The sequence below is a fragment of the Peromyscus californicus genome, unplaced genomic scaffold (assembly GCF_007827085.1).
Source record: "Peromyscus californicus insignis strain IS unplaced genomic scaffold, ASM782708v3 Scaffold_6__1_contigs__length_162567912, whole genome shotgun sequence".
In the NCBI taxonomy this organism is placed as follows: Eukaryota; Metazoa; Chordata; class Mammalia; order Rodentia; family Cricetidae; genus Peromyscus; species Peromyscus californicus.
In genome coordinates this window covers 142932316-142948213 of record NW_026294584.1, presented here as the reverse complement: position 1 = coordinate 142948213, position 15898 = coordinate 142932316, and the positions used below count along the sequence as shown (strand labels likewise).

General features: G+C 43.2%; 1 protein-coding gene across 1 annotated transcript; it reads right to left on the bottom strand.

Moving 5' to 3' along the window:
- Window positions 1–695: 695 nt before the first annotated feature.
- On the bottom strand, window positions 696–7236 carry LOC128099763 (C-type lectin domain family 2 member E-like). Its single transcript, XM_052721582.1, has 5 exons — window positions 7152–7236; window positions 6333–6509; window positions 3603–3784; window positions 3076–3182; window positions 696–2105 (listed from the first exon to the last, which is right to left on the bottom strand). Exons 1-5 carry the CDS (start codon window positions 7234–7236, stop codon window positions 1973–1975), a joined length of 684 nt encoding a protein of 227 aa, XP_052577542.1. The 3' UTR covers window positions 696–1972.
- Between the last annotated feature and the right edge of the window lie 8662 nt (window positions 7237–15898).

The following is a 15898-nucleotide window of genomic DNA, read 5'->3' as shown; positions in this document are numbered from 1 at the left end:
ACCTGGAGGTCTGTATAGACAGGCAGTGACTAGGCAGTCATGTGTTTGGGTTTATAACCAATGAGAAGGCAGAACAGAAAGTCTATATAAAGACAAACAGACAGGAAGCAGGTCTCTTTCCAGAGGTCTCTTTGCTGAAGAGGCTAGCTGCAGCAGGCGGGTAAGGCTCTTAGCTCTGATCTCTTGGCTTTCTTCTTTGCATTGGTTCTGTGTTTCTTATTTAATAAGACGGTTGGTTACATCTACACAGAGATTGGCCAGTTTGTGGGCTAGGGACGGAGATGGCCCTGATTTCAGAGCCAAACTGTGTTTCTTTCACTGGCCTTTCTTGGCTTTTTGACACTGCCTCTAAGGCCAGGACACATTTCTTTCACTGACTCTGATTCTATGGACCAAGAGTGTTATTTTGGCACTAGTTTTAGAGTCAGGGCATGATTCTTTGGTCTGGGTTTGGGGATAAAGTGTTCATTTCTCTGGCTCAGGACCCCAACCCAGGCTGTGTTTCTTTCCCAGGTCCTGGGCCCCAGGACTGTCCTGCTCTGTGAATGGTTGGTTTCACAAGTCAGTTGTCCAGGGGCAGAGATGGCTCTGATTTGAGCCAAACTGTGTTTCTTTCACTGGCCTTATCTGAGCCATCTTTCCCTAATTCTGGGCTCCAGGGTCAGAGTGGGTTTCTTTAGCCAGCCCCTCTTCCCTATACATATGGTCTCCAGTAACAATATGCTCCATGGGTATCAACACAGCCTGCAGCAGCAGACAGAAAAATGGACACCCCAACTGTAGCATGGACCACATAAAGCAACATGGAATGGCAGCACACACAATGGAGATTTTTTGAGAAGGCCCAATCCAGAAAATGAACCATTCTCCATCTTGGACATCCCATCGGTGCTCAGAGTCAGGGTGGTCGTGGAGCTGGGTAGTACATTAAAGGACAGAGGTGGGGAGAGATCCAGGCTGCTGCTTACCACCCTGCCAGTGCTTTGTTTTTTGAGGAGGCCCAATCCAGAAAATGAACTGTTCTCTATCACAGACATCCTGATGTTGCTCAGAGCCAGGGTAATCATAGACTACCACTGAGACTAGTCTGGGATATCCTGTGGTTGCTCAGAAACAGAATGATCTTTCAGCTGGGCAGAGTATCTGAGGCAGGATCCACTACAGCTCCAGGCCTCTGCACATCTCTCTGTCCTTGGTGAAGGCCTTCCTGCTGACTCAGTAGGTATGACCTTTGTACCTATGTCCCATGGGCAGCTCCACAGCAGCGGTGTCTCCGTTGGGAACAAGAACCCACCCTACCAACCACCATCTTGAATCAATCTTCAAACATTTTTTTAAAAGTTTTGACAACAGATATTCCATACATGCCAGGGCACATTTACTGGAGATACAACCAATCTCTCTGACACTCTTCCCTGATTTTCTAACAGCAGGACACCACTCTGGCTTTGGCTTGGGTTGCTGAGGCTGAGGCGTTGGTGTGTGAGGCTCCTCCTTGGTGGCTGCAGACCAGTGATGAGGCCTGGTGCAGGATACCCAGAGCTATGGGAGAGGATGCAGGAGAGACTCTACTCCTCTGCTTCTCCCTCTAATCCTCTGCAGGGAGCTGTGTGTGCTACAGCCATCTTAGCTCAATCCTGTCCTCCCTTCATTTTTTAATTTATCTGCCATTCAAAAAAAGAACTAATGGAAAAACTTTCATATCTGGTCATAAAAGTGGAGGTCATTAATACTGACGTGATTGTACTTTAGGTTTAAGATACGATGAGCACAAACTCGTATCAAAACACTGATTTAATTTAGAATTTCCCATAGGCTCCAAAGCACCGATAAGTATAGTTCTCTATGACAGTTTTCATATTGGATGTCACCACAGATTATGCATTGATTTTGATAATTTTAGATGATAAAGAAATGAGGCAGTGACTGTAGATAACATGTTACAGGTCTCTCATGATTGCTTTGACACAAGCTATGAAACTTCTGGGTACTGTAAATAGCTATCAGGCTTGCTACAAATCCACTTCCTAGGCGTGCGGTCCCTGCCATTGCTGATCCCTCTGTCACTCAGGTAGGCACGTTCTCCTTCTCCTCGGATGGGAACCCTAAAACAAAAAACAAACAAATTTCTGCAAAGTCTGCCATTGCATTCACTCCTGCAGTGATAGCTCACTCGTCTCCACTGCTTATTTATAACATGGATCACATAAACACAGAGTCCAGGAGGAATCACCAGCACGTGATTTACACCTAGTGACTTTTACATTTTCAGGGTTCGATTTGATGACCAGACCTTTGTCATTCGTCCATGTTGAACCCTGTACTGTGTGTACAAAACATTGGACTGGTGCTTGCTGCCATGTTCAAGTGAACTTCAGCCATGGGTAACACCACAGGGTGATCATCAATTCTATCTTGAAGTATTTGTCACATGTATAAAAGTGGGAGGAAACGCAACACTTAATAAATTGCTGAAAGGCCTTTAATCATGGACATGACTGGGGCTCTATTTCACTGTTCTAGTGAAACGAGTGTGTTCAAAATGGCTATGCTCACATCCAGGAGCTGTCTGGGGTGCTCTTTGATGATGAGCCTTTAGAGGAGGTTCCCAAAGCCCCTGGAGTCTCTGCTTCTGTGACAGGTGCAGCTGTGCAAACAGCTGTCTGACAAGTTCTTACCCCAGCAGTGGCTTCCTGGGGTTTCAGAGCCCTCAGTAGCCATCAGCAGTTCTGTCTACATCTCACAAGAACAGTTATCAGTAAGGAAAGATTTTCAAGTGGTGATAGCAAACAACAGAATCTACCCTAGATGCCATCATCATACTAGGGATATGGAGTGAAATAACACTAAATAAATCCAACGGATTTAAATTTGTCAAGATGTGGAGTTTCCTGGGGATTGGCTGTTGCATTTAACACACAACTTACCCCAAGGCACGCCTCCAGCCCAAGGGTTTATTTTTCTTCCTTTCCAGTACAGTTGGCTTCATGTGACACTGTCTTTCATCTCTCATCACAACTCACACACATCACAACACATGAGCACAGCAGAAAGAAAAGAGGTCTGAAAACATACAAGTTGTTATATTCAGTGTTGTCTGTCCACCTCCATGGGTGTTGTGTTGACTCTCTGTGCAGGCCGATCCAGTGGGCAGAATCACCCTTGTATCTCATCAGGAAATTCTGTCATAAAACACAGAAAGCAAATACATGTGTCTCTCAAGCTTCAGATGACCATGGAGTCTCTGCTCTACAGTCTCTTCTCAAGATGGCAGCAGGTGAACTCAGGATAATCGACTTTGGAGTCTAAATAACCCTCAGTTCTTAGTGGATACATTTTACTACCATAATCCACAGTACAATGACAAATATATGTCTGGCCATGCAGGGTGACTATTAGCATTACAGACAGAATGTCTTTGGAATGTCTCAGGGCTACAGCCAGATGTGTTACCATCACAAATGGCACATACTAACATGTGACCCATGTCCCCTAGTGCCTGGGGTGGAATCCTTCCTCACGCTTCAGCTTTAAGCTCTCTATCTCAAGGAAGTAAATATTCAACAGAACAAACAACAAACCAATTCCTGATCCTTTCTTACCAGCTCATCCAGGCTGTCAAATTGAGCTAGATGGGCCTCCTGTGCCATACAGAAAGTCTGGCTGAATGTCCAGTTTCTCATGTCTTCAGAAAAATAAAAACATTTACTCCTAAATCCAATCCAATCTTTTGGGCAAACAGCACAGATATTTTTGATTGAGACCCGTTCTTTCTTTTCTTTTTCTGTAATGACAAAATAAAGAAAACTCCTCGCTTCACTGGATTTAACTATGGATAAATATCTGCAAGCAAATCATGACATGGTCAAAATAGGTTTTTGATATCAAAACTTTGAATGAGGCCTTCCTTTTATCATGTCACATATACATTAAATCCATATGAAAATATACCGGATTGTTAGAATGGCAATCATCAAGATATCTCACAACAGATATCAGAACTCTGGGCAGAAACAGGGACACTTACTCACTGGTGGTAGAAGTATAAACTTAAACATCCAATATGGAAGCTCCTCTAAAAATTACAAATAGATGTTTTGTGACTCATCTATGCCACATTTCTGGGTATATATTGAGAGAACACTATACCATAACACAGAGAAACTTGCACATCCATGTTTATTGCTGCCCCATTTACAATAATAACAAAATGGACCTGACCTAGATGTCCATAAAATGGCTAACAGATCATGAAAATGTGGTACATGTATAAAACAGAACATTATTCAGACATAAAGAAAAAATGAAACTTGCAACAAAGTGGGAGACCTAGAAAGTATAATATTAATTCACACAAAATCAGAAAGAAAAAGACCCCATGCATTCCCCTGTGATAATATATTGTTTGTAATCTAACAAATAAAGCTTGCCTGAAGATCAGAGGACAGAGCCAGCCACAGAGTTAGCCATAGAGGTCAGCTAGTGGTGGCATACACTTTTAACCTAGCACTCAGGAGGCAGAGGAAGAGATCCTTCTGGATCTCTGTGAGTTCAAGGCCACAATGGGCTACAAGATATTAATCCAGTCTTACAGAGAAACAGAGTCAGGCAGTGGTGGCATACAACTTTAATTCCAGCACTTGGGATCACACACCTTTAATCTCAGCACTAGGAAGTTTGAGATAGAAAGTGATAAGGCTGAGCAAAGAAAGGAATATAAGGTGGGAGGAGACAGGAACTCATACTCTTTCAGGCTGAGGAGTTGGTGAGGTAAGACATGGTGGCTGTGGCTTGCTCTGTTTCTCTGATCTTTCAGATTTCACCTTATGTCGAGTTCTGGGATCTTTATTATAAGACCATTTAGGATTCGTACAGCACACCCCCATATGCTTATCCTAGCCTATAATGCATAGTGTAAACAGCTGTGAGTGTGGACATAGTGTAACACGGAGAACAAGGAAGAGTAGTGTAAGGCGAAGAGGAAGGACAGGATGCAGCAAAGGGCACATAAGCCATGAATAGGGTTATAAAGAGCATTATTTTTTTGCTGGTATTTTTTCTAATTTGTGGCTGATAAGTGTATAAAAATGTAAATTAGGCAAAAGTCTAAAACCATGACCAAAGTTCCTTGACTTCAAAATATCTATCCTAACTGTGTGGAAGTTGAATGAGATAGATAGGATTTGGGACTTGGCAAGTGTTGGAGTGGCTATATTGATGGAGCTGTGTGATGTGTTCATTTGTGAGTCTATTATAATAAAGTGATTGTGCATGTGTGTGTGTGTGTGTGTGTGTGTGTGTGTGTGTGTGTGTGTGTGTGTTTGTAAGAAGCCCTGAATGCAGCAAGCTTTCAGAGGGCTGCTTTGAAAAATAACAGACATTTTTCTTTCATAATTTTGTCTTTTACTTCCTTTAACAGATAAGAATGAATGCATGGCTCTTTTGAAGGGTTATTGAGCCTAGAAATGAGTAGTTTGATAAGAAATATTAAATACTAGAAATGACCCACACACACACACTTATTTTAGTGTAGGACAATTTGTTACATCTGTTCCCTGTTCTCATAGGCAGGACCATGAGGATTTAATGAAAGGGACAAACACAACAGAAAATGAAGGTGACTGTATCTTCTTTTTATCTGACCCTTTTCACAGCTACATAACAGGTTAGGCTACACTGACTAAGTCTTCTTGGCAAATGTTTGTCCAAGTTCAGACTTGTGTATTATTCATTGACATGGTTAAAGTTGATTTTATAAAATAATATAATGAATCAATTACTCCAGCTATGGCAGGAAAGCTATACAAGATTATATCACATTATTCAAAATAGTCTAACAATGAAAGCTTGAGAATCACCTATTTCTGGAACATTCTATTTAATATTTTCAGACCATGGTTGAAGATGTTAACCAAAACCATGAGTCATGGTTGGGGTGAGGATTCTATACCTTCCCCAACCACATTGCTCTTCACTCCTCTCACTTCCCTTAGCTGCAGTAGCCTCCTTGAGGCTACTCCTTTGGGTTTTCTTTTCCTTGTTCTCTGCTTTCAATTGGTCTCCCAGGAGGACATATGTCTCCTGCATCTCTCTAGAGCTTGCTGAACGCCATCTTCCCAGGGATGCTGAGCTTGGCTTCCTGTGCACACCACAGCCTGTGCTGTTCCTTCACTGCATCTTCCTGCTAGACCCCAAGTTCCCAGAGAACAGGAATTTCCAGTGTGTTTTCTCCCCAGCCCTTCCCACTGTGCCTGGCTCACAGTGGTCAGTAAGTCTAAGTGACAACGTGGATGTGGACAGAATGCTGCAGAATCTGGAGATGAGTCACTCACCTGACAGTGTAACAGTCAGTGCAATTACTGCTGCAGTGAGGACGGCGATCACTGCATAGCAGCCGTAGAGCTTAGCAGGAGAGACGGAGGAGACGATTCTGAGATACTTTCCTTGGAGCTTTTTACCTGTAAAATATGAATATAAGAATGCCCACTTCTTAAGAAAAACAAAAGAAACTCACAACAAAAACCCACTTTACAACTGCCCACAAGTACCTGAAAGGAAACTGCAAACCCCTTTCAGAGAAGGTCCTGGTCCATAAAGGATGCCAGGGTGGAAAGAAGACTAGAGAGGATGGAAACAGAACCTTGACCAGGGTCTTCCAGTTTCTGAACTAAGGGTGAATCATCAAATCAAGAAACAAAAGGAGTGAGGAGCAGTGAGAAGCAACAACAACAGTCAGCTGGATTTCTCTCCATAAAGTGTTCTGGTTAGAAGGAGGAACAGACACATTAGGGGGGAAAATCAGTGTAATTAGACCTATGAACAAACTGAGAGAAGAGGAAAAATAGAAATATCTCAATAAACACACCAAAAGTATGTGAAAATTAGGAATCAGAGGAACTTCCTCAACCCTATAAAAGTTATCCATTAAAAACAAAACAATAAATCCAGCTGCAGCTGCTTGATTCCCAAGGCTGCAGTTGAGAATTCTTTCCCAGCAATCAGGAGCAGGAGCAGGATGTCTGCTCACTACTTCAGGATGACTTTTCACAGGAGGGCCTCACCAGGGCAAAGAAATGGGGTCATGTGACTGGAGAATGCTCAGCAGTTAAGACTATTTGTCTTCCATAGGACACAGGTTCAATTCCTAGCACCTACAAGGTAGCTTTCAACTGTGCACAACTCCAGTTCCAGGAGACCCATCACACTCTTCTGGTTTCTATAGGCACCAGGACGCATGTGATGAGCAAATGTGTGGATAAAACAGCCATATACATAAAAACAAAAACAAACAAAAAAAAAAAAAAACAGCCATATACATAAAATAAGTTTCTTAAAGAAAGTTTACACTTTTTGAAAACACATGAAAGTGTTTCTCTTCACAGATCACATGGTCCTATCTGCATAAAAATTCTAACACATCTACAAAAGACTACTGGATGTAAAAAATGAGTTTACAAAGCTGCAGGACACAATGTCAGCATGGCAAAGTCAGGTGCATTTTACTGTCAAAAGGAAGTTAACGTCTAATACAGCACCATTTACAGCAATGCCAAAAACCATAAAATTATACATCTAAAAAAAATTCATAATCAGCATAACAAAAACTACATGTAAAATATGAAGAAATCAGAACAGAGCTAGAGAGTTGGCTCAGGACCTGGAGTGATTCTAGCACCCACATAGCAGCTTACAACCATCTATGATTCCAGTTTCAGAAATCTGACACCGTTTCCTGACCGTGGTCAGACCTAGGAATGCATGCGATGCTAGATATTTATGCAGGGAAAACACTCATATGCATAATTTTTTTTAAATTAAAAAAAAGAAATCAAGGAAGATCTAAACACATAATTGTTGTGGGATATTTGTTCACACAGACATTCCAAGACTGCCAATAAAGTGTATCATTGAGTCATGGGCAGAGCTAGTGACTAGGTGACCAGAATTAGCCATGGATGTTTTGTAGGAGCCAAGATACATAGTGAGAGAGACACAGGAAGTAGTAGGGAGGGGCTAAGAAAGATTCCCAGGCCATTTTGTGTTGGGGAAGGCAAGAGACAGGAGGTCATTGGTTGCTTCTCCACTGCTTCTCTGACCAATCAGGTTTTTACCCCCATTACTTGACTCCCTTATTTTATTCAATAAAAGAACAATATAAATAAATGCTTCACATAATAAACTGGAACACTCAATATTGCTCATATGTCAACAATTTCTTAGCAAGTTTATATATGCAACAGTTTCACTTCCTGGGGAATAATTGCCTTCAGAAAAAATGAAACTCATAGCACCAAATTATATGAAAGGTACTATGAAAACTAAAAAAAAAATGAATAGTCCAAAATGATTCTGAAAAAGAAGGGTCGAATTCAGAGATCATTCTGCCTAATCTCTTGATTTATGGGAACAGGAATAAAAAAAATAGCACCACAGCCTGGTGCTAGGAAAAGAGTAGACACTAGAACAATACAGCAGGAAAAAATAAAAAAGACTCCAGAAGTTATATCAAACACGTATGGTCAACAGATATTTAACAGAGATGTATGGTTTATAGACTGGAAAAGGATGGCATCGCTCCAGTATGTGCTACTGAAACAACCTGGTGTCTGTCTGCTAAGAACAAGACATGAGAAAGACTGTAGATCTAAGCACAAAGCTTGATATTGTAAAGTCATTTGATTCCTCAAAAAGTGAGAGGAATGTCTCTGAACTTGTCTTGGGCAAAAATCATCTTAGATTCAAGAGAAAATTGACTGTCTAGATAACAGGAGGTTGATGAATTCGATGTTGATGTGACTCTAACGCCTTTCTTTTAGAAAGGCAAAATTGTGCAACCACTATAAAGCTGTTTGTGCAGGAACTGCACAATATGGTGATGTGCCCCCATCCTGCCCACATATCCCCGTACTGAAAGGAAAGCCGGCATTTAAGTTTCAAGAAAAAAAGAAAAAAAAAAAACTTTTACGTGTATATTTGTAGCAGCTTTAAGGATCACTGTAAAAAAAAAAAAAAAATGCAACATTTGCAATCATCCAAATGTCCTGAAGATGATGACAAGTTAAACAAACCCTCAAACAGAGGAAACAAGTTAGACCTCAAGCCTGCACTTGCCTGTTTCTCATACCACTTTACCAGGCATTGTCCCAAGGCTTCTGATTCAAAAGTCCATAAACTAAACTTATAAGCAAGTTTAAGCAAGCTTATAGGCAGTGAGCCACAGGAAACTGTTTCCTTTCTGCTTATCTGAAAAGAAACCCAAACTGCCATGACTTGCTTCCTCCTCTCACTTCTCTACAAGTTTCCCGCTAGATTTTCTTAACTTCTTTGCGCGTAACATTTGATTATGTGGTTCTTACACACTTCTGAATTGAGAGCACTCTTCCTGTGCAGGTGGTACTATGGACAGTCTCTTAGATTCTAGCCAGCGGTGTGTCTGACTCACTATTGATAGACACTGCACTGTCTGAAGAGCAGAATGTAATACTGCGATGACATGAAAGAAGTCAAAAGTGAAGTCTCTGCTTCAGGGATCCATTTTGTGACATTCTGGAAAAGTAAGTGTGTAAGGGCTGAGGACAGAGGTACAGAGTGTCTCCAACAGGGAATGGGGAAGCTGGAGTGGGGTCGGGGCCAGGGGGTCTATATATCCATTGTAAACTATTGTTTTGGATTTATTTTATGTGTATGAGTGTTTTGTCTGTGTGTATGTGTATATGTGTACTACATGCATGCCTAGTGTTGGGGGTTCTGAATAGTGTGTTATATCCCAGGAATTTGAGTTAAGGGTGAGTGTGTGCCACCATATGGATGCTGGGAATCAAAGCCAGTCCTCTGTAAGAGAAATAAATGCTCTTAATGGTTGAGCCAACTCTCGAGCCCCTATAAATCTTGATGAAGAATGCATGATTATATGTTTTCAAAAGTGATGAAGATGTACATCAAGTGAATTAATTTTACTGAATGCAAATTATACTTTTTACAAAGTTTCCACTGACTTTAGCCATTGCCTTTTGCTCGGTTTTACATATCTAAAATACCAGGAAGCCTCTCCCATCAACAATGGAGGAGAGGATATGTAGGATTGGAAGGCTTTAAGCACTAAACTGTGGCCTTTGGATTTTGGGTCCACACAAAATCTCAACCTGCATTCTTTCCAGTTATACAAAGATATAGAAAGTAGCATGATAATTCTCACGTGCTCATTTCTAGCTCCAGCACTTCTCAGCATGTGAGCAATCTGGTTTCCCTGGGTTCTACTCCGCATAGCTCCTCACACTCCCTACAGAAAGTAAATCTTGGGAGATTTCTAAACTCCTTCATATTTTGAATGCATAGACTTCCTTATGGTTACTAGTTTTGCATCCTACTTTAAAAACCAATCTTTCCAAACCCAAGAAAATAATATTAACTCCTGTCTGATTTTAGCTAGTTCTCTCAAACTAACAAGCAGTGTTAGGCTTCAATGCCTGACTAATTTCTCTCAACATGTCACCCAGGTCCACCCATGTTGTCACTAAAGAGGACACCCTCTCTTATTGGTGTGTAGTATTCCATTATATATGGGAGTTGATGAGTTTGCATCCCTGTTATTGGATATCCTCCGCCACTGATGCAATAAGCCAATCAAGTCGAATTAATAAATCCAGGTTTAATAGAGCAGAGCAAAGCATCTCCATAGTGGCTCTAGGGTAGCCTGTAGGTGTGGTCTTGATCATCTCCAGGAGGGACTGACTTTGGCGGGCTTTCTGAGGGGAGGAGCCACTACTTGGCGGGCTTTCTGAGTGGGCAGGGTCTGGAAAGGGAAGAGTAGGACCAAAGCATGGAATGCTCCACCGCCCCCCCAGCTGGAGATTCCCCAATAGGAGTATGGATCACAATTTTCCCCATTTATTCACTGATAGATGCAGATGTGTTCCACGTTCTAGCTATTGTGAACATGTTACAATACACAATCAAGTACAAATATCTCTTGGGAGAGGTAGAGAGGAAGTAGACATTATTTACTATAAAGTGGTGTCCGTCTGGTGTTTAAAGGCACAGTAGGATGAGTACAGTTCACCATAACATACAGTGTTTCTAAAAATAGCTGAGAGGGTTTCAATATATTCACCATAATGAAACAAGGAACGTGTGTTAATTTTAATGTACCAATCAAAATACACATCGTACTCTGTGTTGGAATTCCCATCCACGCCTTGATCTATACGACCACACATGTGCAGTTCAGCAGCCAAGCCAGGGGCCTTATGTCCTACATAATCCGTGCACTGTGTGGTCACAAAATCTGCACATGCGTGTATCTCTGTAAACCCATATGCTCATGTGCAGGGGAATCCGTAAGAAGCAGGACACAGACCCCTCCTCCTCTTCTTCCTTCTCTTTCTCCTCCTCCTCCTCTCTCTCTCTCTCTCTCTCTCTCTCTCTCTCTCTCTCTCTCTCTCTCTCTCTCTTTTTCCTGGTCACGCTATCTTCTGACCCTCCCCTCTCCCCTCTAATAAAACTCAGCTCTGATAAAGGACTTTGTCGTGACTCGTGACTTTTCCTCGCAAAGTAAAAGCACCGCATTAAAACCATCTCTTTGGCCTTGAGCTGTTGGGACTGGTTCATTGGCAGGGGCCCCACTGGCAGAAGAAAAAGCTTGCCGGGTTTTGTTTTAAGCCGCCCTAGGCTTTTTCTCGGGCCTGGAAGGTGATGAAGAAGGCCGCCATCTTGGGAGTTCACCATGTGTATTGCTTAGTCATGGGCTCTCTTATGGCCTTCACAGTATTTACCTAACCCCTAATCCCACAGAAGTATTTGGCTTACCAGAGAAACCGTAGTATTATTCATGAGCTTGAAAGGACCAAGCAGATGCCATAACAGGCTGCTCAGTCTTCTCTCAGAGATCAGGCCTCAATTTCAGTTTCCTGAGACTGAGCAAGCAGTCTCTGGGAGGGCCATGAACAAAAGACATAGTCCTTGCAGTAGCTCCCTTTCTGCATGTACTCTAACTGCTCAAAGTTCAGCCAGATGTTTACTGTCTGGGACCCCTCACCAACTTAGAGTTATGTGCATGAGTCAAGGACAGAGCCTAGACCACTGAGCCAGCCCCCACAGTCAGTATGTGCTTGGCCAGCCAGCCCCAATGGCGGCTCAAGGACAAAGCCTGGGACTTGTCCTGGACTGCCCCCAAAATGATAATTGTAACCCCCAACCAGTAAATTCAAAGGTTACATACCCTCACCCAATTAAAAGAGAACAGAGATAAAAATAAACCAATCCGAGTTGCACCCGTGCAAAACCCCCAAAGCCCCCCCCAAACCACCCGGAAGGGCTTGTGGGTTTTGCCTTTAAATACCTAGCCTCACAAAGAAAGAGCAACTCCTCCCTGCCTCACTGTATTGGATGTAGGGATGAGTTGTCTGTCTATACTTGTATCTACAGAATAAACCTTGCTGTTGCATTCTGGACATCCAAGGTCTTCGGTGATCTCTTTGGGGTCCCAATCTGGGCATAACAAGCTCTCTCTTTTGGTATTAGTCAGAGGAGGTGAAACTGTTAAGAGAGGCTGCCATGGGTCTGAGACAGCTGAGTCCACAGACAGCAGATATGGCAACTTTCACCTAAGTCAGTTTGTTTAAGGACGTTGCCCACTGCTGTGAGGACTTGGCTGCCGTTTTCAACCCACAGAAAAGTCTGAAGAAGGAAGGAAATCTTTACTTTGGTAACTTTTCCAAGCACAGTAAGTGCTCTGACTTACCCAGAGGAGTATGTGACTTGCTGGCACCTGGAGGGCCTAGCCACAACTCAAAGTCAGGGGCAGCAGTAGACACCGACACTTCTGGCTCTCCCATAAGCAGGGTGGGTTCTTCAGTCTGTTTAAGGGTCCTGGGTAGACATATAGGAGGGCACTACAGGTGTGCACTGGATGGCCCAGGATAGGGCCCAGGGATTCAAGGGAGGCCTGGTTAGATTGCCTTCCTCTTCACGTTGTCCCCCAGCTCCCAGACTGTGTTTCCCATCACCACAGCAGAGGGCCTGTCCATCTAGAGGAACTTGGCCTGATTTCCTGAGGCTGCCACTAGACCCCTGAGCTAACAATAATTGTGAACTCTGTTTTCCAAGAACTATTCTATTCCTAAACAAAAATATGAAAGTGGGGGTGGAGCCATGGCTAAGAGGTGGAGAGCACTTGCTGCCCTTGGAGAGAGAAGAGGACTCAGTTCATTTCCAGCACCCACAGGGTGGCTCACAATTGTCTAAGTCCAGTTCCAGGGGATTCAACACCTTCTTCTGACCTCTGTGAGCACCAGGCATGCATGTGGTACACTAACAGGCAGGCAAAACACATAAAGAAAATAAAACTTTAAAAAATTAAAGGGAAAGGGATTTAAAGAATAAAATATAACTGTTTTTCAAAATGCAAGGATACAGTTTTAAAGTAGAAATCTCCAGTGTCCTTTTCCCACCATTTACCATAATGTAAAACTGCAGATGGATTTGCAGGTGGGATTGATCTTCCATCCCCGCCCTACTGAAAAACCTGGGATATAACAATAGGAACAGTAGGACTGAGATTGTTCCCTGATGTCACAGATTCATTTAAGGCCAGGAATATACCAGTGCCCTAAGGAAGGGGGAGAATTTCTGACAGCCCCGAAGTCTGGGGAAAAGGTGTAAGTGGGGAGTGGAGAGGGAAGTGGGGCGGGGGGGGGGGGGGGGGGGGGGGGGACAGAGGACATGGACTGTGGGACTGTGGGAATGGAGGTGGAGGGGTGGTTTGGAAGAGGGGCACTTTAGGTGTTCACTGGATAGCAGGGATGTGCCTGAGCATGTCTAAGGTCCTCCAAACAATCCCCTGGGATTCCGGGTGCCTGCTTTGCTTTACAAACTCAGAAAGGCTGTTTATCTCTCTCCCTGAGGTAGCGGGGTTCTCAGAATCAAGTATGAATGCAGGGCCGGGTGGCTGCAAGTATCTCTAAGACTGTGGGAAAATGTAATCTGATGGGCGGCTATTTCAATCCTAACTCCTACAGCACATCTCTACAGTTCTTTTAATTACTGTGGGTGAGACAAGAGTAAATCGCAGCCTCACTCTGGTGGGAACCAGTGGATCGAAAATTCCAGATGCCGGAGAAGAATGCACTAACAAGTTCGCTGTTGGTTCCTCTTTCCCCAAATGTATATAAGTAACATACGCCATGACAGACTAATACAGAATTGCAACAGTGCTTCCTGCCCACCCTAGAGCTCTCCACCCCATCCTGGCTTCCCAGCCTCTACCAATCTCTAAGGACACCTGTGGCAGGCTAACACAGGGAGATTCCTCTCCCCTAGGGAAGCTTCCTCTCTCCCTTAAACTTAATTCATTAAATACATACGATTTTCTCCCACGCTAGCTGGCAAGGAGGAGTCTGCAGGGAACGTTCTCATGGAGGCTTTTCTGCACGTGTGTCTTCCTGCTGGAGCAAACCTGGAATCAATGAGGATGTTTGCAAACCAAAGGTGTTCCAGTGTTCAAATCAGCTGACTTGGAGGCTCCGCCCAGCTTGCCAGTGATTTGCTGTTGCCTGATCCATCAATCCTGAATATATCCACCCTTTCAGCAAATAAAATCTGCTTCTGGGAGAAAGAGAGTTAGAAATTTGTGACAGGAAATGTGGTGTACCGTAAAGTAAATAAACGGAACTGAGAATTGTTTTACATTTTGATAGTGCAAAATGCTTTTTATTACAACAACTTCACACACTTTTCTCTTCTGCCAAGGTGGGATGGCAGGGGGTGTTTCACTGTCCTGCGGAAATCAACCTAAAAGCAAAAGAACTGCAAAAGGGGGAAATGTAATTGCCAGCCCTTTTCAAGCCTTGTGAGAATGGAAGGTTCTGGAAAGTAACAGCAGCTTCCACAGAACCTTCTACATCGCGGACTGCCTAGCAATCAGTGACCACAGAGGGTTTGAAAACCTGTAAGTTCAGAGCCATCTTTAACAATCTTTAAAAAATTATTTTACCTTATGCATATTAGTGTTTTCCCTTGCATATATATATGTGCACCATGTAAACACCTGGTACTCATGGAGATCAAAGAGGGCATCAGATCTCCTCGAACTAACTGAGCCACCTCTCCAGCCCTCCATCTTTAGGCCTCTCAATACCTGTTTATTGCTCTTCACTGTCCCTGACCTTTATGAACGTCATGTAACTCAGAAGACTAGCTTTCCTTGGAATATATTAACAGACAGACAGCTCCCACAAACCCAAGGGCTAAGAGCATCATTGGGTACCATCTCACCCTTGTAAACAAGGTCCCCTCACTTTGCTATAACCCCCTCTTTGATGTTTCCACCATGTGCTTGAAGTGTCTTTATGTATGGCTTCCTTTGTTCTGTGACTATAAAGACTCCACTACCACATTGGAACATGGAATTTGGGGTAATGTAAATCTTGTTCCTGTGCCATGGTCACTCATTTTGTCTCCAGAGTAAACTCTTATCCCTTGAGGTGAGAGTTGTGTTTCTGCATACAATGGACAGTGACTCTCTGGGAAGAGGATAGGAGAGCACATTGTCTCTGTAGGACAAGTGAGGCAGAGAAGAGGTAGACTAGATACCAGCAAGCTGAGAGTGCTTTATTGGAATAGTGAGGGCCCAATCTTACCATGGCATGAGATTGAGCACAATTATAGAAGCTGGGGGGCGTGTGTGTGTGTGTGTGTGTGCGTGTGTGTGTGTGTGTGTGTGTGTGTGTGTGTGTGTGTGTGTGTGTACCATAAAATTGTAGCTCTGTTTGTGGTCTGATTGGGAGCAGGTGAGTTGTCTTCACTACCCAGGCACGTTGTTTCTGCAGGTGGAGCTGAACAGTCACTCTGGGCCTAATAAATTCTTTATGGATGGGGCTACAGCCTAATGCATCCTGACTCA